General features: G+C 42.3%; 1 protein-coding gene and 1 pseudogene across 1 annotated transcript in view; both read left to right on the top strand.

Annotated features, from left to right (window-relative positions):
- The first annotated feature begins 793 nt into the window (after positions 1-793).
- Positions 794-24,016, top strand: part of AGBL2 (ATP/GTP binding protein like 2) — a 46,107-nt gene continuing 22,884 nt past the window's right edge. Inside the window, exons 1-8 of the mRNA XM_036763802.1 lie at positions 794-886; positions 4,499-4,684; positions 5,705-5,812; positions 8,796-8,946; positions 10,621-11,403; positions 12,706-12,862; positions 15,441-15,567; positions 16,385-16,485. Coding sequence (XP_036619697.1) covers positions 820-886; positions 4,499-4,684; positions 5,705-5,812; positions 8,796-8,946; positions 10,621-11,403; positions 12,706-12,862; positions 15,441-15,567; positions 16,385-16,485 — 1,680 coding nt within the window. The 5' untranslated portion in view covers positions 794-819. The remainder of the gene's footprint in view (positions 887-4,498; positions 4,685-5,704; positions 5,813-8,795; positions 8,947-10,620; positions 11,404-12,705; positions 12,863-15,440; positions 15,568-16,384; positions 16,486-24,016) is intronic.
- On the top strand, positions 17,260-23,374 carry LOC118853247 (annotated as a pseudogene).

Below are 24,016 nucleotides of genomic sequence, written 5' to 3'. Positions count from 1 at the left end.
ACTTGGCTCAGATTCTGCCTTCTGTAGGGATTCCCCATGTCTTTAGCTTCTCATACTTGTGCTCTGAGATTACCTCTGATCTCTTCTGTATGTATCTTGTATCTAGTTATCTACATGTTGCGTACATGTTATCTTTCCCCACTAGAATGAGAGTGCCTTGGGGGCAGGCATATTCAGTTGTTTTTCAGTTGTGTCAAATTCTTCATGACCCCTACTAGGGGTTTTCTTGGCAAAGATACTGGAGTAGTTTGCCATTTCTTTCTCCAGTTCGTTTTACAGATGAGGAAACTGAGGCAAATAGGGTAAAGTGACTTGCCCAGGGTCACACAGCTAGTAAGTGTCTGAGGCAGGATTTGAACTCATGTCTTCCTGACTCCAGACCTGGTACTCTATCCACTGCACCACCTAGCTGCCCAGATAATATGCTTGTTGATTGATTAGCAGTTGATAAGGCTGATGTTGGTCAATAGCCTATAAATTCAACCAAAGACTTGGGAGAAAACACTCTAGGCAAGTTTGGAAGTAGCAGCTGTACCAGAATAGTGAGCAAGAAGGAGAGACCCAAGTAAGAGAGCAGGACAAGTAAAATAATCACTTCATCATTTGGTAGTGATTATCTTTGTTGTTATTCTCCACTGTTGGCCTGGGTAGTCACAGTTTTACTGTACGTGAGCTGCATTTGCTTCAGAAAAGTGCTGGGGATGCTGGTTTAGAGCATCTGTTGAATTAGACAATCTTTCTTTAACTTTTTAAAAATTACTCAATTTAATTGTCTCCTCTATGTTAGGGAACTCGTGTGCCTCCCCTACTGCTGGGATCATGTCCCACATGGAGACAACCAATACGTGGTTCTTCAAACCTGGATCATCTTCATTTTCCCCGGACAGTAAGTTGAAAAGTCTAGCTAGAAGAAAACTTGGACTTGAATTTATAGTATTTCGGTTCACCCAGGTAACTTATAATGGTGAGAAGAAGGTGTATGTTAGTGTGAATAAGTTTTATTCAAAGTATAAATGAGGTTATTGCTATCCTTCCTGATTTTGATTAGCCAGAAAATCAGTTAGAATGGTTCAAAAGAAGAAGGATGTCTGTGAGTCATGACTGTGATGTAGACAGGGGGCTTTTCTCCCAGTGACCCCTGGTGGCAGGAGGCACTGGTATCATCACCCTCATTTTACAGAAGAGAAAGCTAAAGCTGAAGGAAGTTACCACAGGGCAAATGAGGGCAGAGGCAGGATCTCACCCCAGGGTGCCTGACATAGGGGGAAATAGAAAGAAAAAGTGGGGAATGGTTGAGGTCACCAAAGATAAAGCACATTGATGAGGGCCTGCCTTAGGACCACAGGACCCTAGAACCTAAGAAGAGGAAACTGAGGCCCTGGGAGATTAAGTAACCTGCCTAAGGTCAAACAGTCTTAGTAGAGGTCTGAGGAGAGATTTGAACCTAGGACTGCTGACTCCAGAACCATTCTTCCTTCCAATGTACAGTACCTTGTTTATTTTTCATCTCTGCTCAGGCAGGAGAGGCAGTATACTATAGAGTGTGGCCTGTGGGACTTGGCAACTGGGTAGCTATATTTTTAATATAGATTCTTATTTAAATCAATGAGTTCTCTTTTTCTTTAAATTTATTTATTTTTACTTTTCAACATTCATTTCCATAAGCTTTTGAGTTTTAAATTTTTTCCACCTCCTTCCCCTCCCCCCTTTCCAAGACAGCATGCAATCTGATAAAGGCTCTACATATACATTCTTACTAAACATATTTTCACATTAGTCATGTTGTAAAGAAGAATTGGAACGAATGGGAGAAACCACGAGAAAGATAAAAACAAAACAAAAAAAAAGAGAGAGGAAATAGTGTGTTTCTATCTGCATTCAGAGTGCATAGTTCTTTCTCTGAATGTGGACAGCATTTTCCATCTTGAGTCTTTTGGAGTTGTCTTAGATCTTTGCATAGCTGAGAAGAGCAAAGTTAGTCATTGCACAATGTGGCTGTTACTGTGTACAGTGTTCTCTTGTTTCTGCTCATTTCACTCAGCATCAGTTCATGTAAGTCTTTCCAGGTTTTTCTAAAGTCTACCTGCTCATCATTTCTTATAGCACAAGAATATTCCATTACATTCATATACCACAACTTGTTTGGCCATTTCCCAATTGATGGGCATCCCCTCAATTTCCAATTCTTGGCCACCACAAAAAGAGCTGCTATAAATGTTTTTGTACATGTAGGGCCATTTTTATGATCTCTTTGGGATATAGCCCTAGAAGTGGTATTGCTGAGTCAAAAGGTATGCACATTTTTATAGCTCTTTGGGCATAGTTCCAAATTACTCTCCAGAATGGTTGGATCAGTTAACAACTCCACCAACAATGCATCAGTATTCCAATTTTCCCACATCTTCTCCAGCATTTATAATTTTCCTGTTTTGTCATTTTAGCCAGTCTGATAGGTATGATATGGTAGCTAAGAGTTGTTTTGATTTGCATTTCTCTAATCAATAGAGAGAGAATTTTTTCATATGATCATAGACAGCTTTAATTTCTTCCTCTGAAAACTGCCTTTTCATATCCTTTGACCGTTTGTCAGTTGGGGAATGATTTGTATTCTTATAAATTTGACCTGATTCTCTATATATTCCAGAAATGAGGCCTTTATCAGAGATACTGGTTGTAAAAACTCTTTTCCAGTTTTCTGCTTCCCTCCTAATCTTGGTTGCATTGGTTTTGTTTGTGCAAAAACTTTTCAATTTAATGCAATCAAAATTAATCCATTTTGCATTTCATAATGTTCTCTGTCTCTCGTTTGGCCACAAATTCTTCCCTTCTCCATAAATCTGACAGGTAAACTATTCCTTGCTCTCCCAGTTTGTAGCCATTTTGACTTTATTTTGGTATAGGGTGTAAGATGTTGGTCTATGCCCAGATTCTGCCATACTACCTAACAGTTTTCCCAGCAGTTTTTGTCAAATAATGAGTTCTCATCTCAGAAGCTGGGGTCTTTGGGTTTATCAAAGAGTAGATTGCTATAGTCATTGACTGCTGTGTCTTGTGTACCTAACCTATTCCACTGATCCACCCCTCTATTTCTTAGCCAGTACCAAGTGGTTTTGATGATAGCTGCTTTATAATACAATTTAAGATCTGGTATGGCTAGTCCACCTTCCCTAGCATTTCTTTTCATTAATTCCCTTGATATTCTGGACCTTTTGTTCCTCCAGATGAATTTTGTTTTTATTTTTTCTAGCTCCATAAAATAATTTTTGGTAGCTTGATTGGTATGGCACTGAATAAGTAAATTAATTTAGGTAGAATTGTCATTTTCATTATATTAGCTCGGCCTACCCATGAGCAACTGATGTTTTTCCATTTATTTAAATATGACTTTATATTGTGAAAAGTGTTTTGTAATTGTGTTCATATAGTTTCTGGGTTTGTTTTTGCAGGTAGACAATGAGTTCTCTTTTAAAGAAATAATTCAGTTGCTTTTTACTTATGTATGTCCCTCAATAGAAAAAAAATCCCCACTCTGCTTTTTGATGCTCATAAATGAGTTGTAACTCAGCATTTTGTTTTTAAAATACATAGCTAAGGAATTACATGTGTTGCAAGAATTTTTAGGCTTTTTGCTAACCAGTGCATGAAAAAGGCAGCATAAGTTACAGACAGATAGACTTACAGACAGCCACTCAAGAGTGTGACACACCCCATCAGTAAGTGATGGACATGTGTGACTCAGGATTCCATAGATTACATATGTGTGTGTGTGTGTGTGTGTGTGTGTACACATATATATGTATATGGTCTCTCCCCTAGCTGCAGGTCCCAGAGTTTGGGTAAGATATGGTAGAATGTGTAGACAGGAAAAGATACATTTTTAGCAAAAGAAAAAGGATACTTTAAATCATTACAAAGGCCTTTAGCATCCACTTACACCAGAGCAAAGACAATCCCATCTTCTTGTTAAGCTCCTACTATGTGCCATGTTAAATAGAATAAAGAGAAGTGGGTGAGTTTCTGGGAACTGCTCAGAGTTCTCTGAATTTTCTTTTGTCCTAGTAAAGTGATTGGGACATTTGTATAACATCAAACACAGCACATTTATGTTCTCCTAAAAATCTACTTTTGACACACCTCTGAATGTTAAAGCAGAAGTAAAATAAGTCAGGAAGACCTGAATCCAAAACCAGCCTCAGACACTGGCACTGTGGCCCTGGATAAGTCACTTAACTGCTGTCTGCCTCAGTTTCCTCAACTGTCAGATGGGGATAATGATAGCACCTACTTCCCAGTGAGGATCAAATGACATAGTGTTTATAAAAGTTCCTACCATAGTGCCTCGCTTCCCCTAATGAGGGACCTAGAAAAACATGCCTACACTAAGATTTCCATAGTCCTTTATAGAAAAAAAAAATCCACCGAGCTGTTGATACTTTCAGGATTAGATATCTCACGATTGGGAAGGAAACCTTTTACTCAGTCCCTTTATCTTTCATAGGTTCTCTTTTGTTGGACACCCCACTTTTTAAAAGCAACCAACTGCTCTTTGATGAGTTTGGTGAAGGAAACCCACGCCTCCGAGAACCCCGAAATCTCTTTGCTTTCTTCTCTAATGATGGGTTTCTGCAGGCTCCACGATGGCCCATAGAATGTGAAGTCATCAAGGAAAATATTCATCATATTGGTAATCTAATTTGTATTTCCACTTCCTGAGTTAGTAGTAATGGGGTTCTGTTAAGTAGAGATAAGAACTGGCAATTTCTTGTCTCTTCGAGGGGTCACCACAGGTCAGAAAGTAAAAGGTTATCATTTATCCAGAGGTGAACTGTCTACGTGTCAAGACCTGTGACTTAACTGATGTTGCGATCTCCTAATATAGAAATTCCCTCCCCTGATGAAGGCCAGAGGCTCCAGTAACTTAGAGTATTGTCTTAGGGAGGACCCTGGCTCAGTGAGAGGTCGAGAGACATGCCCAGGTCACGCAGTTTTCATAAGAGGCAGCACCTTGAATCCAGGGCTTCCAAATTCCTAAGCTTATTCTTGGCCCACTTTCCCATACTTTTTGTGTAACCAAGTTCTGGCGAATTGATTCATGTTATTCCCGGTTCACAAATAACTGATAATAAACCAGAATACAAATTATTCATTGGAAGAAGGGGATATGCCTTTCTACTCTCATGTTATATACTCTTTAGTGTTAGTGTTCACTTTACAATATTTGCCCTTCCCAGGATCAAGGTAGCTGGGAAACTGACCTGGTGATCAGATAGTTGCTTTGTCGACTGGGATGGCCCAGTGGGATTCTCCACACTGGGGTGCTTATCAGTACTTCCCTATGAAGTTCAAGCACTCCTGACATTCTGTGCCACTCCAGACTTCCAAATTAATACTGCCTAGGCACTCTTGGTCCTTGCTTATCCTCTTGGTTCCTTCTAGAAATCCCTAGAGTCCTGATTAAAAGCCAATTCCGGTGGCCAGGCTAATTTCCACTCTTGTCCTCAGTTATAACAAGTGAGTTTTCAAAGCCTCGTTGTCCTAGCATCCTTTATGAAAGAACGAATAATACCATGTGTGTGAGCTGCTGAGGGGAATGCTTGGAAAGGTGCTTGTTTTGGCTCTTGCAGAAATGAACAGAGAGCTTTGCATAGCTTCTGCTCCTCAGATGGTTATTGACTGCATGTTCCTATTGGATGTCTCCTTTCAGAATGGGTCCCGCCCAAGCCTGAGTATTTCTATCAACCTACAGGAAATGAGAAGGTGCCGGAAATTGTTGGAGAAGGAAAAGGCACTGTGGTCTATTACATTGAGTCAGGTATCCTCATTTTCCTCAGAAGGGATTCATTGTGACAGAAAAATCTGTGCTCACATGTATGAAAAGCTAGTGAAGAATCTCTTGATAACCAGAGTGATGAAGAGTGCTGAGAGTTGTGGAAGGCCAGCCTCCGTACTTTGACTATGCTGCAAAAACAGGTTGTTGTTACTTGGTTAGAAGCCCATACGGCATCAGGGCTTCTTCCTCTCTGAAGCTGCCTCCAGGGAACCTGCTCTTTGCATCTTTTCACTCAGTCAGTAACACCATCTTTCATCATCCCTTCCCCTTCCCTTCTCTTAGTGGTCCCCTTCCCAGTTTTCTGTGAGTTTTTATAAGATACATCACTATGGCTTTACTTAACTTATTTTTAAAGGGACGATAATTGGTGGGGATGATTAGGAAGTGATTATTGTGTTAAGAAAACATGTATAAAATATGTATTTTAAAAACAAAAATAAAATCCATCAGTACTTAGTGGAGCTGTGATTTCACTGCTGGGACTACTCCCTCCGATGGTGCAGATTTCAACTCATTCTCCCACATTCTCATCTTGTGCCATTCATGTGCATGGCCTTTTGTAGAACGCCATAGAGAATGTACCCAAGATGCCAGAACCTTCTCTTAAATCACTTAGCATGCTGGTGACTCCAAGCTACCATCTCTTGCCTCTTGCTCTTGTTACGTGACTAGCTTGCCTCCTTTTTTCAGTCACTCTTTCCTGGATAGTACATTTCCTGGTGGTGCCGCATCTTGTGGGCAAGTCTTCATGCCTAATAGCAGCCCTAAACATACGTTGAATCGATGGGCCGGGTTTGCCAACTCCCCTAGTCCGTGCTGTGTCCGTGTCTCTCCATGTTTATAGTTGACTCAGGTATTCGGTATGTATCATCATTGATCTTTTGGGAAATTGCACTTTGGATGCTTGGGAGAGCAGGATGCCTCCTGAGTTTCAGCCCTGTCCAGCACCGGAAGGATACAGCCAAACTTCGGTGAATCTGTGCTTGCGTTGCCGATGGCAGCCCTTTTGTGCTTTCTCATTTTTTCTGTCCATAGCTTTTGCATAAAGGCTGCACAGAGGAGCTACCCGACACTTTGACAATCTCCCTTTAGGTTGTATAACATGCCACGCGTGCCAGAGCAGAACTTGGCCCGTCTGTCCAGTATCCCCTGCTCTTGTGGAAGCAACAATGGCTGACCAAGAGGATGGCTTTCATGCTAGTCTCCCATGTGTCATTGTTGATAACACGCTACAGCCCACACCTACCATGTCAGTCAGTCTTTATCTTCTTTGCTTCACCTGCAGTTTTGGTTCTTCTCTGATTGTGCTGTTCTGTGACTTGAAGGCACAGAGCATTACAGTAAGACTAGCCCAGGATCCAGCCCCTAAAAAGACTAATTTAGGCTGAGAGGGGAGCCGTCATGCCCCCACCCTACAAAATGCATAAAATATCTGGGAGTCCACCTACCAAAGCACACACAATACCTGTATAGTTACAATTACAAAGTGCACCTTAAAGAAAGAAAAAACAACTCAAATGCCTAGAGAAATATTTTTAGTGCTCATGTGTGGGCCATGGCAATAAAATAAACATGATAATACTGCAAACATCTTTTAAATATACCCCCTTCTCTCCTCTGACATTGCCCCTGCCCTGGTGCAGACCCTCATCACCTGATCCCTTGATTACTACAACAGCTGCGGGGCGGGGTGGGGGGGGCAAGGGGATGTCTGCCTGCCCCAAGTTTCTCCCCAGTCCAATCCGTCATCCATTCACCACCAAAGTGATTTTCCAAAAACACAAATCTAGCTGCATATCCAATCAAAAAAAAAAAAGCCACCTTGTAACTCCATAGACAGTGGGATGGAACCAGTTCCAGAATGTCTACGCATGCCCAAGTCTACCCAAGACACTTCTATCACACATTCTTACCACTTTTCAGGAAACAGTCCCCAGCCTTTCTCACTTGGAGAATTTGCATCAGACATGCTGATGAGCTTGCTCTGTGTGTATCAGTCCCTCTTATACTAGTTACCTTGAATGAGAATTTCTGTTTGGTTATTGCCTCCTGTGTTTTGTTGTTACTCTACAGAATTTGTACAGTGTCGCTGCTATGTCTCAATCATTTTCTTTGCTGATTCTCTAGGATTTTCTAATGTAATGTAGTAATGGTGCAAAACTTGGAGTAGCCGATGAAGTCAATGGAGACTTCATCCTGTGTGCTGGAGGTCTCCCCCCAGCCCTCCCCCCCCCCCACACACACGCACACAGACACACACATGCACACGCACACGTACACACACTTTTCAGCGTTCAGGGCTACCGATGTATCATAGGAACCCTCCATCTTCTGTCCTTCATTCTTGCTATATAAAAATGCATCATACAATACAGGACTTTTTTTTTTTGAGGGGAGAAGGGAAGGCAATTGGGGTTAAGTGACTTGCCCAAGGTCACACAGCTAGTAAGTGTGTCAAGTGTCTGAGGCCAGATTTGAACTCAGCTCCTCCTGACTGCAGGGCCAATGCTCTATTCACTGTGCCACCTAGCTGCCCTGAATACAGGACTTTCTAGTGATATGTTTGGTATACTTATTACTAAAGACCTAGTCCCACGGTCCAGAGGTAGCCTGTGCCAACTGAGCGCAAACTGACAGGTTCTACCAAACTAGAAAGATGTTGAGTATGTAGCTGGTGACAAACTTGGTCTCTTTTTTGAGAACCAGCCTCACTAACAGAAGACTAGCTTGTCATGAGGCTTGGGTGCAGACCATTGAATTTTTCAGGAGTAGGAACTCTCTGAGACCATTCAGGTCACAGAGGGGCCAAGAACTGTGTCAGCAGAGGGAGTATGTACCCCAACAAAAATCACAGCTCCTTGAACTTTGACCCTGGTGACCATAACCTGGATGACTGTCAACATAAGTGTTTGGGTAAGTAGAGAAGATGGCTCATCCTGACCTCTAAGTGTGTCCGTTTTCTCAGCTCCTGCAGGTTCCTATTTCACCAGCTCCAGAGTAGGAGGCAAACGAGGATTGATCAAACAACTGTCTGTTAATTTGCAAGGCCCAGAAGATGACACCCTGCTATTTGAGTCAAGGTTTGAGAGTGGGAATTTGCAGAAAGCCGTCAGAGTGTGAGTAATGATGACAAGGAAGTTCTGGAGGGGGATGGTAATTGAAGGGGCTGCCAAGAGTTGCCTCCAAGAGTGGGATGAGATTTGGGATTCACTATGGAAAGAAAGGAATAAGTCAGAGGAAAAGCTGGTATTTGTCACGTTTCCAAAGGGCAGCATGCTACTGAGCTTCCTTATTCTCTCTAAAAAAATTTAAAGAGCAAGTTACTCCAGCTGCCATTTCCCACCCCCAGCCCCAGCCCCCAGCCAAGCTATAGATACATCTCTCATTCAGACCTTCAACTTTTCTCTCACTTCACTTTCCACCTCTGGGGGCAACTGTTTGTCATATTCTGATTCCAGTCTTCCACATGCTGTAGTCATTTCCCCATCTGTCCTCACAAAAATAGAAGCAAACTAGGAAAAAAGTTTTTCAGTTTATCCTTAAGAAATCAAAATTATATAACACCAGTCTTAAATTTTCAAAGTCAATGATTCGTTCATAAGTTTTTAAGATGTTTTGAAAGGAGGCACCATGGTGTAGTCAAAAGGGCCCTGGGTGGATGCCTGGGGTTGAATCCTGGCTGTACCATGTGCTGTGTAATCTTGGTGAATCAATCTAGGCTGCTGCCTCTTTGCATAGAGACATGAACACACTCACCTCTAATGTAACTACAAAATTTCATAATCGCATACAGACCACCACTGAAACAAAGAAAGGATACAGTGTGTGGGCCTTTCCACATCTGGTCGAAAGTCTTTGGTAGACTGGTTTATTCCAAGGTTGAGGATGTCAGTAATTCTTGAGGTGGGGTACTTATACTCATCTTCCACAAGGAGACATATGCTTCTACCTCACTGTGGGCCCAGTGGGCTCCAGCCTTTTTCTGGGTCTGCAGAATGAAGCCGCACACCTAACTGCCACACAGGAAATTGGCCCTTCCCAGATCTTCAGACTAACTGAAGTGATCCAAGGGGTTAGGGTCCTTGGAATTTTATACTGAGGTAGACAAGGGGAGCCTCAAGGGAACCTTTTACAAATGCACCAGCTTAGAGTGAGCAGGCACCCCAATGTACTATTCAGGAGCAGGGTAGATAAGGATAAACTGGGCCGGAGCTTGACTTAAGGATCCTCACCTTCTAGTTGCCCTGGACTCCCTCCTTCCCCTCGAGGAAGGGGCCAGAACTGTCTAGGCTGCACCACTTGGACAAGCCACTTGAGTTTTCTATGCTTTGGTTTTTTCATCTGTAAAGTGGAGACAATAAATAAACGTACAACTGACCTCAAAGGTCTGTTAAAAGTTTCAAATGAAATACTGAATATAAAACACTGTGAAAGTGATAGGTAGTATTATGGATAGATTATTGAAAAAAAAAAGACTGTTACTGTAACACCTACATGAAAATATCCTGAGAACCGAAGCAAACACCAAAGAAGAGGGGTAGAGTCAGTATTCAGTCAGTCAAACATTTGTTAAGCACCTACTGTGAGCCAGGCACTGTGACAGGCCCTGAGAACACAAAAACAAATAAAGCAAAGGCAGTGGATAGAATAGTAGACCAGTCAGTAGAAAATAGGACTGAGAGTCAGGAAAACCTGGTTTGGGATCTCACCCCTGACACTTCCTAGATGTACAACCATAGTTTACTCACTCAATCTCCCTAGAGTTCCACCTTTGGTTTTCTCCCTTGCAGAGACACCTATGAGTATGAACTCACTCTGCGAACTGATCTCTACACTAACAAGCACACGCAGTGGTTTTATTTCCGCGTCCAGAATACCAGAAAGGAAATCACATATCGCTTCACCATTGTCAATCTGCTAAAACCCAAGAGCCTTTACACCATAGGGATGAAGCCTCTGCTATACTCCGAGTTGGATGCCCGGACCCAGAGCATCGGCTGGAGGCGAGCAGGAGATGAGATCAAGTACTACAAGAAGAGCGCAGAGGAGGGACAGCCCACCTTCTACTGCCTCACATGGACAGTCCGGTTTCCACACGACCAGGACACCTGCTACTTTGCTCACTTCTACCCTTACACATACACGGATTTGCAGTATTACTTGCTGACAGTGACCAACAATCCCATCCAGTCTCAGTTCTGCAAGCTCAGGACTCTGTGCAGAAGCCTTGCGGGCAATACCGTCTATCTGCTCACCATCACCAACCCATCCAAGAGCTCAGAAATGGCCGCTGCGAAGAAAGCAGTCATTTTGAGTGCCAGAGTCCATCCTGGGGAGAGCAATGGCTCCTGGATGATGAAAGGATTCCTCGACTTTATCCTGGGAGACTCCCCTGATGCCCATCTCCTCAGAGACATCTTCATTTTTAAGGTGGTTCCCATGCTTAATCCAGATGGCGTGATTGTGGGGAATTACCGCTGTTCATTGGCAGGCAGGGACCTGAACAGGCATTACAAGACAATTCTGAAAGAGTCTTTCCCCTGTATCTGGCACACCAGGAATATGATCAAGAGGTGAGGAGGACTGGTGTTTTCTGTTGGTCTCTCAGTATGCTCTGCAACCGTTTTTTAAAATGATCCCATTGGTTGATAGAAGAAAGCTGGCTTCACTGAAATGCTGTTTGCACATCTCGTATTATGCCCTGATAGCCACCAGCTGGGGTGCTGGATTAGTCAGCCAAAACTGACTGAGCTACACGCAGATCATACCATACAGGGCAGTTCTGGTTTTGCCAAGGAAGTAATACCCCTAGGGCCCTCCCCTTAGGCTATCTTATCAAGTGGAGACAAGACCAACTGAAATGCCCATGAGCACATTCTGCAGACCCTTTAAACACCCACTAACTGTATCTGTAGACAAGGGTTGGAGAAAATGTAGTGCTCATTCAGGGAGGGTGGCCTAGTTAGCCTGCCCAGGGTCTGTGGAGGTTGTGAGCGAGCAGCACTTGGGAGGATGGAAGGACACATTGGCACAGAGTGGGCAAGCATTTGAGACGTAGGGAACAGGATGTAGGAGTGGCCTTCAGTGATGGGCATGAGCAGCTGCAGGCCAGGTAGCTAGCAGGTGTGTTTGCTTTGCCTGTCGTCGTTGCTGGGCCCAGACTGCATATACCTCCCTAGTGTGCTTAGTGTGTCTTCTTTTATACTGCAGTTATCTGTGACAATCAGCCTCTTGACTGGATTGTAAATTCCATGAGAGCAGGAAGTTCTTATCTCACATTTTCCTCTCTTCCCTCAGCACCTAGCACCATAGCTTTGCCTATTCAGTTTTTTATTATCGATGCATTTAATATGCATCTTTCCCCACCTCTAGTTCAGAGCTTAGGACTTCAAGTTAATATTACTTCTGAAAAGGGTCTGCCCTACAAATCCCCTCGCCATCTCCGTGACACCCTAGGCCAGTGCTTTCTTCCCTGGCCACAACTCTCCTCCATGTACCTCCTCTGTATTAGACTGAGAGCTCCCCAAGGCAGGAATGGCCTCTCTTTGTTGAGTTGTATAACTAGCCCTTAGCATGGTATCTAGCACATAGGAAGTGCTCAATAAATATTTTTTCATCAATTCATTCATGTGAATCATTGATAGTTTCTGGGAAGCTGAGGGAGGTGATTGACACCAATTTAACTCAGCAATTATTTATCAAGTGGCTACAATGTACAAGGCATTCCCTAGGAACTGAGTATGCTGAATTGGAGATACCACCACCCCTGACCTCAAGGAATCTAATGGAGGTGGGCAGACAACACGGTCTAATAGAGTAAAATAGTAAAAGGGGAGGGGCAAAGGCCTGTGTCTGATGAAGCTTTGATTCCGCAGAGTCCTTGAAGAGCGGGAGGTCCTTCTGTATTGTGATTTCCACGGGCACAGTCGTAAGAACAACATCTTTCTGTACGGCTGTAACAGCGCCAACCGCAAACGATGGCTACATGAGCGAGTCTTCCCCTTAATGCTGAGCAAAAATGCCCCAGACAAGGTGAGCGTGGCAGATACTTTTCTTCTCACTCGTTACAGACACGATGACCTTTAAGGCCCCTTCCAGTGTTAAGTCTGATGATAAGAAAGCTCTGTTTCCTCTATGGAGTTTCTGACATTTTTGCTTCTATGTTTCATGGACTATCCTCTTAGAAGTATAAGTCCCAGCAAAAATTTCTTTAGGGACTAGAAGAGTATGTCCAAGTGAGGTTCCAAGAATCACAGTACCCACTTCTCCTGGGCCAAATGCTAGAGGAAAGTGCTCTAACTTATGCCTAGCTTCTGTGTAGCACCAGAAGAAGGGATTACATGATAGATAAGCCAGTAAATTCATAAGGTTATATGATGCAAAACGCCCTCATACCTGCCTCAAGCTCGCAAATAATGAAAAGGTCACTGAGGGACTTCAGGTAATAAAACACGTATAGTTCTCTTTAGAAACAACTCTGTACCTGAGGGAGATGCGTATAGTAATAATATATGACGTTTTGAAAGTGAAAATCCAATTTTTAAGAACCTGTAAGGGGATCTTTACTATATATGTCAGACAAAAAGGAAGCAGTTGGTTGAGCCTCTGCTAAATACCTAATCTGAAGTTTCATCCTGGTGAGGTAACCCCCTAGAAGGCCTCACAGTTGAACCATGAACTTTGGCAGGTCCTACCTGGCTGAAAGGGTCTAGAGAATAGGCCTGGCAGTGGATCCGGTCACCCAAGAACCAGACCGGTGGACATTGACAGGGCTTGTTCCCACTATTTTTGACCAAACCATCTCTTGAAGGCCACTTATTGAGATCTGTAGAGGGCCTATCATCTGTGTCATTTGAACTAGAATCTTTGTAACTGGTTAGAATAAAAGATGTCTTTGAATGGTATATACCTCCTATATAAAATGATCTCATCACATGAACTAGTGGAACATGGCCAACTACTGTGAAACTTCGGGATACCTGCTGTCCTCACCTGTGAAATTGGCGGGCACTCACATGGATGAGATTTGTTCCTTTTTGTCCCAGAGGGCAGAGCTAAAGGCAATGGGTAGATGCTACAGAAAGGCACATTCAGACCTGATATCAGGGAAACCTTTCAACTGATTGTAACCACACTTTGGCTAGCTGTTGTTGTGGGGTGTAAGACCCAGCAAGACCAGCAACAAGAGCTGCCAGCACAGGATCTTTTGATCTGCTTTACTAAGGAAAGTAACTTTAAGGGGTTAACAATGTCACTTTAATCACACATGCAAATATAATTCACTTAGTTCAGGAGGAAAAGCCAGCACCCTGAACTTCAGAGCAAAAACAAACATACATTATAAACAGACCAAATACAAACCAACATCTGGGTTAGCAAAGCCAGGGGCAGTTACAACAGCTTGCCCAGAGTCACGCGCCACTCCTCCAGTGAGTGAGAGCCCCCAGACAAAATATCTGGGTTTCTTCAAAACTGGGGGGCTCCTTAATGCCTACCCAGAGTCTCCACATTGACACTCTTCCAGTGAGTGAGAGCCCCAAAGGAAAAATGCCAACCTCTAGGTTTATGTATCTTGTTCAGGGGTCAAAGGGCATCACAATGTGCCACTCAGACCTACTTGGCCTAAAAGCTTCTGGAGTCAGAAACATGTGACTCAAACACATGTAAACTACACTTTCCCTTGAGGCAAGCAAGTCATCAAAGACTCCTGATCTAATCAAAGAAACAAAGGTCAGACTCTTCAAGGGCACTTGATTAAATAAGTGCTGAAAGAGAAAATAGTAAAAGAAAGCCCCACCTTAATTACTGATACATTGATCCAGATGGTACTAAGGAGGAGTGGCTTGCTTCAAGGTGGGACAAATTTTCCCTCTTTGAGGTCTTCATTTAGAGGTTAATTGTACACTTGTTCTGTATTTTAAAATGGAGATTTTTTTCCATTTTTGGATTGGATTAGGTGCCTGCTGTGGTCCCTTGGATTCTATGATTCTGTACAGGACTATGATTTCTACAGTCCATTCATGTTATAAAATGCTGAAATTCTATGATTTTATGCACAGTTCAAAACACTGTGCTAAGCAACTTCAGGGATACAGAGAATTAATTACATGAAATATTAATTCTGTAGAATAGCTTATAGACAAGGTCTCCTCAAAGCCTGGTGTAGTCAGGGACACTGACACTGAAGGGGCTGGAGCTGAGCTGGACCTTGAGGGAGGAATGGCATTGGATTGGGGGGAAAGGACAGAAGTCATTCAAAATAGTGGCCATGCACAAGACAACCTCAGGGGTGGATTGAGTAGGCCAGAGGGGCTGGGCAGTGAGGTCATGTAAGGAGTGGTGGCAGATGTCTTGGGAGAGACACACCAAGGCCCCCTGAGAGTGACAAATGATAGTAAAGAGCTTGCTTTTTGAAGAAAGGGAGTCACATGATCAAAGTAGAAAAAGTAATATCAAATCTCTGATGAGGTAATAAATCTGTGTAACATCATAGAAGGGGCTGCATTCCCATAAGGAAGTCAGAATTGAAAATGGAAAGACAAAAACAACTGTTGTTGAGTGTTCTTGACGTTTAGATGTCCACTAACTGAGGTGTGGGCTTTCTCTTCAGTTCTCCTTCCGGAGTTGTAATTTTAAAGTCCATAAATGCAAAGAAGGGACTGGACGGGTTGTGATGTGGCGGATGGGAATCCTGAACAGCTACACAATGGAGTCGACCTTTGGAGGGTCAACATTAGGTAAGAACTCCTTTGGACAGCAGCCCTACAACATTATGAGAGCAGGCCAAGTCAGACATTTTGTATGATACACATGTTTTCAATGTTGTTAAATTACTTTTTAAGCTAAAGAAATGCTTTGCCATCCACCTGTGACTTGAACTAACACTGATAATAACAATGAAACAGAGGTTTCTTATTTTAGGAAATATTTGGCCTGACCCAAAGAAATACTGTGTTTTCAGGGGAACATGATGTTTTGTACTTAGGAGTGGTGGTTTTTTTTTTAAGATGTTCCAAGGAAGTCCAGTTTGAAATGTCTACTAGGCAATTGGCAACAGGATTAAAACTCGGGAGAGATACTAGTCTCGGATTTAATGATTTGGCATAGAGATGATAATGAAACTCATGGGATCAAGAGGAGATCAGCTAGAGACTGATGTGGAATGAGTGAAGAGTGAGGGGCCTAGGACAGAGCATAGAGAAACAATAGCCACACTTAGGGGACATGATACAGATTAACATGGAATTAGGAAATATTTAACAAAATAAATAAAAACACAACAAAACACAGGTAATATTACATTTTAAAACTAAGTCAGTATGCGGCCCACAGGGATCTTTATGTATGGCTTAGTGGCTCCTGTTTCTATTTGATTTGAACACTACTGGGCTAGATGATGAGTCAGCAAAAGCCACTGCACAGGAGTGGTTAGGCAGGCGGTAGGAGAACTAGGGACAGTGGGATTTTCAAAGAGGACTTACTGGATTATTTCTGTATCATTGCTGATTCAGCAAAAATTAACTTCCTGTCACTGATGTTCATGGTTTTCTTCAGGCAGGAAAAGGGATACTCATTTTAACACTGAGGATCTGAAATCCCTCGGCTATCATGTCTGTGACACACTTCTTGATTTCTGTGATCCTGACCGTACTAAGGTAAAAAGCTCTTTTTATTCAACACAGAGTCAAAAAGAGAGAATTCTAAGTTCTAAATGTAAAGGGCGTGATGAGCAGCAGGAATGGTCGGTCAAGCTGCTTTCTGTTCCCATGACTCAGAGATCTCCACTCCTCTTCACTGCCCTACTTTGGAGGCAGCCAAGTCCAGGCCGTTCAATACAAGCCTGGGTGCAAAGAAAGTTTAATTCTAAACTTACCCCAAATGTTGAACCACTAAATAATTCTGAATATATGTTCTCAGAGTGTAACAGGAGGCTCACACCCCATGATGTTAAAGTGGAGTTTCCATGTTGTTTTCATATCCCCTGAATACGTATTACTTTAACTTCATTGAGGGTAGAAGTCATATCGTGTCTCTACTTTGTACCTCCTCCAGCACTGAGCAGTGCTGTGCATACACTAGGCACTTAATAACTGTTCGTGTTAATATGTATTATTTCACCTTTCTTATGAGTGCATTTTAATGAGCTTACCAAGCATAGAACTGTGGAGTGATACAAATATGCATGTACATATACACATACACGTTATATATATTATACGTATGTATGTATTGTGTATGTACTCACACAGGTATTATATATGTGTGTGTGTGTGTATGCATATGTATATGTTTGTATGTATCTCCCAAATTACTAAAAAGCAAAATAAAAAGTCTCAGAAATATTGTTAGCAGTGCTCTATTTTAGAAGCAAAAATTTGAAACAAAGTGGCTGCCCATCAGCTGGGGAATGGCTGAACGAATTGTAGCATATGACGGTGATTGAATATTATCGCGCTGTAAGAAGACAATTATGAAGAATTCAGAGAAATTTTGGGAGACTTGTATGAACTGAGACAGAGTGACTCAAACAGCACCAAGAGAATAGTTTACTCAATGACTTCTCAGTCACATAGTGGAGACAGCATTCATTGAAGGACATGAGAATTCTGGTCACTGCCGTGTCCAATCTTCATTTCAAAGGACTGACAGTGAAGCCTTCTTCTTGCCTCTCCACAAACAAGTGGTAGATGAGCCATAGATGTGAAAGGCCACTCTTGTCACACCCACATTTGGTCACTGCACCATATTCCTGTGTCAAAGAGGAGGATCCTGGGGATTCTAGGGCAAGTATTGGGAAGTGGCAGTAATATTAAAAAGTCAGTAAATCTCTGTCTCTCCTTCTCTCCCTCTACCTCCTTCTCCCTCTCCCTGTCTCCCCCTCTCTCTTTCTCCCCCTCTCCCTCTGTCTCTCTTCCCCTCTCCCTCCCCCTCCCCCTCTCTCTCTCTTCCCCTCTCGCTCCCTCCCTCCCCCCCATCTCCCTCTCCCTCCCTCTTTCTCCCTCTCCCTCCCCCCTCCCCTCTCCCTCTCCCTTCCTTTCCCTCTCCTTCCCCACCTCTCCTTCTCCCTCCCCCTCTCCCTCTCTCTTTTCCTTTTTCTCTCTATCCCCTGGAGCTGAAAGGGCAAACAGGGATGAATCACTTGGGAAGGGAAGGGGCACTCAGGCAGGGGAATCTTGATGAGAAAAAACCTAGAGGTAAGAGTGAGCACAATCCTAGGATCGGGGTCCTTTAGTCCAACATTCTTATTTTACAGATGAAGAAACTGAGACTCAGAGAGGGGAAAAGACACATCATATTAGCAGTCATTAGTAGAGGCAGGTTCCACCTTAGGGCCTCTTAGTCTGAGGCCAGTGATCTGTTTCTTGTCTTACCTGAGTTGTTGAGAGAGGAGTAGGGGGGACAGGAAACTCAAGAAATTGCGATCAAAATCATAATTCTACAGAAATTTTAATGATCATCATCACTCTAAGTAATTAAAAGATGAGGTGTCCCTCAGGGGGAGGTTCAACCCTGTTTCATTCCAGAGGGGAGACCCCATCACGTCCATCACTACCCTTCTGCCACCTCAAGGAGGATTATTTCCCTATGAACAGCTTTTCTATTGCAGAGAACAGTCCCAAGTGAGCTATTTCTTTCCCTGTTCCAGGAGTTTTTTTTCTCTTCCATCTGTAACTGGGTACAAGATGGTAGGCCCCATGTTGCCTATGGCTACTTACCATTTCTTGAGAAAGAAAAACAAAACATTCCCAAAGCTGCCCCCCACATGATGGAGCACACCCCCCCACCCCGCAATCTGGCAGCTTTTCATAGCTTACCATATGTTGGATCAGGACAGTAGATAGGCCAAGAAGACCTGAAAATTGCATAATCCAAAGTGTTTAGGTAATACACAACCTATTTTATAAAGTATATGTTATCAGGAAATTTCATTTTTTGCATTGAATTTCCTAGATTGCAGAGTGCTGCTCTGTCTCAGTCTCCTTCCCTGGTTCTTCTTTCTTCTGCCATCATAGGTAGTAGGTATGCCTAAGGCTGTCTATGGCCCTCCATTCTCTCCCAGCCCTTCCCAGTTGAGCTAACTTCAGATTTTTCTCTCCAGTCCTGCATTGTGCCTGCAGAACATCTCCAACTGCAATGTGAATGTTCCTCTAACACCTCAAGCTCACCATGTCCAAAACTAAGCCCATCACCTGCCCTCCAGAAGTGTCCCTACTCATTTCCCTATTCTGACAACAGCCTCTTTCTCCCTATCACTGAGAAAGCTCAGACTCCTCCCTCTTTGTGTCACCCTCCCCACATCTAGTCCTAGCTCTGATCACAGACTGTGTCCATCCCTCTTGTTTCTGCACCTAATGCCCTCATCCTCATTCAGATCCTGCTTCAGTTGTCTACTACCTGTATGACCTTGGGTAAACCCTTTACCTCCTGGGGAATTTCCTATTTGTACAATGAGGGAGCTGGATTACATGGCCTGTAAGGGCCCTTGCAGCTGTAACTCTTGGGCCCCTCTGACCTCATAGAATCCCCCATCAGCTGGACTTGGTATCCCTTGCTCCAGTTTTTCTCTTCTCCAGTCTATCACATCATTCCCAAAATAATTGTCCTAATACAGATGCAGAATAAAATCGCTTTATTGCTCAAAGTGGTTCCCTGATTTAAGACGTCAGGGCTAGATACATAGATTTGAGAATCTTTAGGCTAGGGACGATTCCTGAATCTAGGGCAGCTGATGAGACTTCACTAAATGAAGTCTAGAGGGAGAAGAGAAGAGGGTCCAGGACAGAGCCTTGGGGACACTGATGATTAAGCAACTGTGATCTAGATAAAAATCGGTTAAGGAGACAGTAGAGCCATGACAGAGCAGCATCACCAAAACCTAGAGAAGAGAGGGTGATCTGCAGGGTCCAAGGCTACAGAGAGGTCTACAGAGAGGACAAGCAGGATGAGGGTTGAGAAAAGGCTGGAAGCTAAGCGATCACTGGTGACTTTAGAGGGAGCAGTTCCATTTGAAAGATGAGTTCAGAAGCCAGTCTGCAGAGAGTCAAGAAGGGAGTGAGAGGAGAGGAAGTAGAGGCACTGATTGCAGCTGGTCAGTTTTCACTGGAGGTCCTGTGATCATTCCAAGGATCTATAATTTCTTCAGTATCAGTCCTCCCGCCTTGACATAGATGACAGCTCGCTTACCTCTCCGCAGGCAGCCTTTGGACACTGGACTCACCTTTGGGATAGAGCTGTAGAAAAAAGTCTTTTCACCATCAAAGGCCCTGACAGACCTTGCAACCTTTTAGTACAGATGTTGAGAAACCAGAGCTACCTCCACACCATGTCAAGGCATCCAAGGAAGATTTTAGTGGAGGTCTGCAATGTTATTATAGGAAAATAACAGCTGTATAATGCTGGTGTATATCGTAAGATATCGATAGTGTTAGATAGATATCGATAATGTTAATGGAACTATGAACTGGCCTCACTGATCTGGAAAGCAATATGGAAGTAAACTCCAAAAGTCAGGGAACTGTGCATCCCCTTTGATCCAATAATACTGCCACTACACCCCAAAGCAATTAAGGAAAAATGGAAAAGCCCTGTGTGTACAAAATATTTATAGTAGCAGTTTTTGTTACACCAAAGAACTAGAAACAAGGGGATACCTGTCAGTTGGGGAATGGCTGTGTAATATGTGGATGTAATGGGATATTATTGCAGATGAATTCGGAGAATCTGGGAAGGCTTATATGAATTAATGCAGAATGAAGTGAGCAGAACCAGGGGAACAATTTATACAATAACTACAACACTGTAAAGAAAAATAATTTCAAAAGTATTAGGAACTCTAATGCAATAATCAACCACTAACCCAGGAAATCAGTGACGAAGCCTGCCCCCACCATCTGTCAGAGAGGCTGAAGACTCAAGGGACTGATGGAAAGATATGTTTTTAGATATGGTTCATGCATACATTTGTTTTACTTTATTGTGTTTATTTGTTGTAATGAGTTGGTTTTTTGTTTTTTTTTTTTTTACAAATCAGATTGGGGAGGAGTAGCAAGAATTCAGAGAGGGAGACTAGCAATAGGAATGCTAAAAGGAGAGAGAGAGAGAGAGAGAGAGAATGAAAAAGCGCCATCGGAGAGCTCATTCTAATAATAAATGTCCAGAAGCGAGCAGGAGGTTAACATAACAATAATGTTAAGATAACACAGACAAGCAGGACAGCTTTGAAACTAACACGTTGAACGTATTATTTTTTTTTCTAGAAATGTAAGCTGTCATAATAGAGTCACAGCTACGTGTACAATCCTCTTTTTCTGTTCTGTGTGTGTAGAAATGATCATGTTTAATGATGTTTGTTAAGTACAGAAAAACAACAAAAAAGAAAAGAATAATCGTATTGCTATATGTGACTTGAATTTAGAGTTGGAAGGGACCAATGAGGTCAAGTTCAACCTCCTCAATTAATAAAAGAGCAAAGTGGATCCCAGGGATGGGAAAAGACACACTCCCAGAGATCACACAGGTTTCAACAATGGAACCAGATTTGAACTGAGGTTTTTTGACTCCACCAAGTCCAGCGTTATTTCCATTAGTATTCCCTGTTCCCAAATGCATGTGTAGTCAGCCTAAAAGTATTAAAGGCATAATTTAGAAATCTCATCATTCTTAAGAGGGTGGTTTTTGTTTTCAGAATTTGATAGTGTCTTAAATTTATGGTTATGGTGTGGGAGTAACTGTAAGTTCTTGAAGACTATGTCAGTGGAATACAAACTCTGCCAGGTACAAACTTGAAAGGCTGTGAGTATGAGCCCAGCAATGGACTCTGTCTATAATATAAGAACCTGCATAATTAAAATTATGGTCATGATATGTTCCAGGTTCATGGAGCTAATTCCAAGTGCTAGAGAGTTGACCAGTATCTCTTTCCCATTATTCATCATTTAGCAGCAAATGCTCCCTAAATGAGTAGTTATGTGGTAAATATTACCCTTAAAAATTGAAAGCAAAACCAAGTCACTTAGATTCTGATGGGGTCATTGAAGGATTTGAATTACAGCTAGTCAGAGCTTAGATGAAGAACCAATACAGGGAGTGGAATTTTGGCTAAGGCCTTCTCAGTGGAGTTTCATTCCAGTGGAGTTTATTCCTCTGGGCCTAAAGAATTTCTCTTCCTTCACTAGCCTTCTCCACACTGATAAAATGCCATTCTCCATGTAAGGGTAAAAAGACAAATCGTAGGCAGCAAGGATATTTGAGTCTATATTTCTAATTCTAATGGGGCCTTTTCAGCAAGGCCCTCATTCTTCAAGTAGTCTCAAAGATCATGTGCTCATAGACAATGTCTTTGGATGTTAATCAGCCAAGGTATGCATGCTTAACTTGTAAATAATCTTTTTTGCACTCATATTTGGTCTTTGGGGTAACTCAGCTTTGATAGACAGTCATGACCCTCGGTGACCTCAGATGGCTATTTGTGGGAAAACCTATGATGGGCTGGTTCCCATAATCTAAGGATGAAACTTGGTCGATGACCATGTTCTCAGCTAGGAACCTGCTCAACTTAGACACTAACAGATATCCTGAGGATGACCTTAACAAAAGCTACTGTTATCTTAAAATGGAGGGCAGGGAAGGGTGCAAAAGTTAGAAGAAAAAAAAATGAAAAATTATTGAACTTGAGACAAGCAAATTTATGAGGCTGCAAGCAACTGTGCTTCAAATAAATCATTAACTCTTAACAGATAAGGATAATAAAACCCTCCAGAGTGAAGGTGGGGAAGAATTTGGATCTCATTGTAACAATCAGATATAATAATCACCGAATTTATGAGCCTGAAGAGACCTTGAAGATCATCAAATCTAATGTTCTGTCTTACAGTTTGTGATAGTGAGTGAGAATCCAGAATGGCAACAAGTTTTAATTGGATCCAGCTTTAGTCAGCATTATTAGCTGTTATTTGATCATAACAAAACCAATTAGGACATGTGTATGTACACAAACATGTGTACATATGTACATGTGTGTATTACTATATATACATACATATGTACTATACACACACATATATACATATATATACATATACACACACACACATACATATATACACATACTTACAGAGAAAGAGACAGCTGTGTCTTGCCTTTTGTGGGAAAGGCAACAATTCTAGGTCAAAGCAGCCATCATGGAGAAGTTGTCTGACCTTCCATTCCAGAGGATATAGCACAGCATCACAATATAGGACTCCCAGCCCACCCTTGAGGGCTGTATACTCAGTATGGTCATGGGACTGCTAAAGATTAATAAAGACCCCATTTGGATTCCACCAGATATTTCTATTAAAGGACATCAGTACCACTTAGGTCTACACCAACAACATGTTCAGGCTACCATGACATAACTTTGAGCTCCCCTCTTCTCAAGCAGCCCATGTTGTTTCCTTCTTTTCAGCTTCTTCCCCATTCTCTCAAAACATTCCAAGTATCATCCTCATGCCTGAAAGGCCATGTCAGGTGGACACCATGGTGATGGCATCACTGTTTGGGTGAAGTTTAAACTAGTTGTATCTGAGAAATTTATGTTGTACCAGAGAATGCCTAATAATGCACATAATGCAAAAAATTGTCCTTTTTTAAAAATGTGCTGATAAATTGCTCTAATAACGCAAAGAAACAAAGAAGAAAGCAGCAGCTGCTTGTGAAGTCCAGATGTTTGCTTGTTCAGATGTCTCAGTGCCTCATTTTATGATAAAACCATGAAAATTTTCTTAAAACAAAAAATATTCAATACAAATGTTTCTCCTGCCTAGAAAAGTTCCCCAACTGGGTGTTTTACTTGTAGTTTCAGTATAAACTAAGTAAATGGAAAAGGAATAAGCATTTATTAAGTGCCTACTACATGCCAAGCACTATACTAAGGGCTTTACAAATAGTATCTAGTTTATCTTCACAACAGCCCTGAGAGGTGGGTACTGTTACAGTTATTCCTTCCACAAACTGAGGGTCAGAAGTACTGTGCCCCTCCCTCCCTAGCCCCATGATCTGGAAAATCTGTGTAAAATTTTTGGGTCCTTCCTTCATACCAGAGAAGAAGTCTGATTTTTTTCTTTTTCTTTTATGGGGTATTTACAGTACATTATTTTATAATTTGGGTTAAGTATTTGGTCATAGGCTCTTTGTTGTCTACTGGTC

The sequence above is a fragment of the Trichosurus vulpecula genome, chromosome 6 (assembly GCF_011100635.1).
Source record: "Trichosurus vulpecula isolate mTriVul1 chromosome 6, mTriVul1.pri, whole genome shotgun sequence".
Taxonomy (NCBI): Eukaryota; Metazoa; Chordata; class Mammalia; order Diprotodontia; family Phalangeridae; genus Trichosurus; species Trichosurus vulpecula.
Note: the sequence above shows the minus strand (reverse complement) of the source record. Positions and strands in the feature narration are given on the sequence as shown.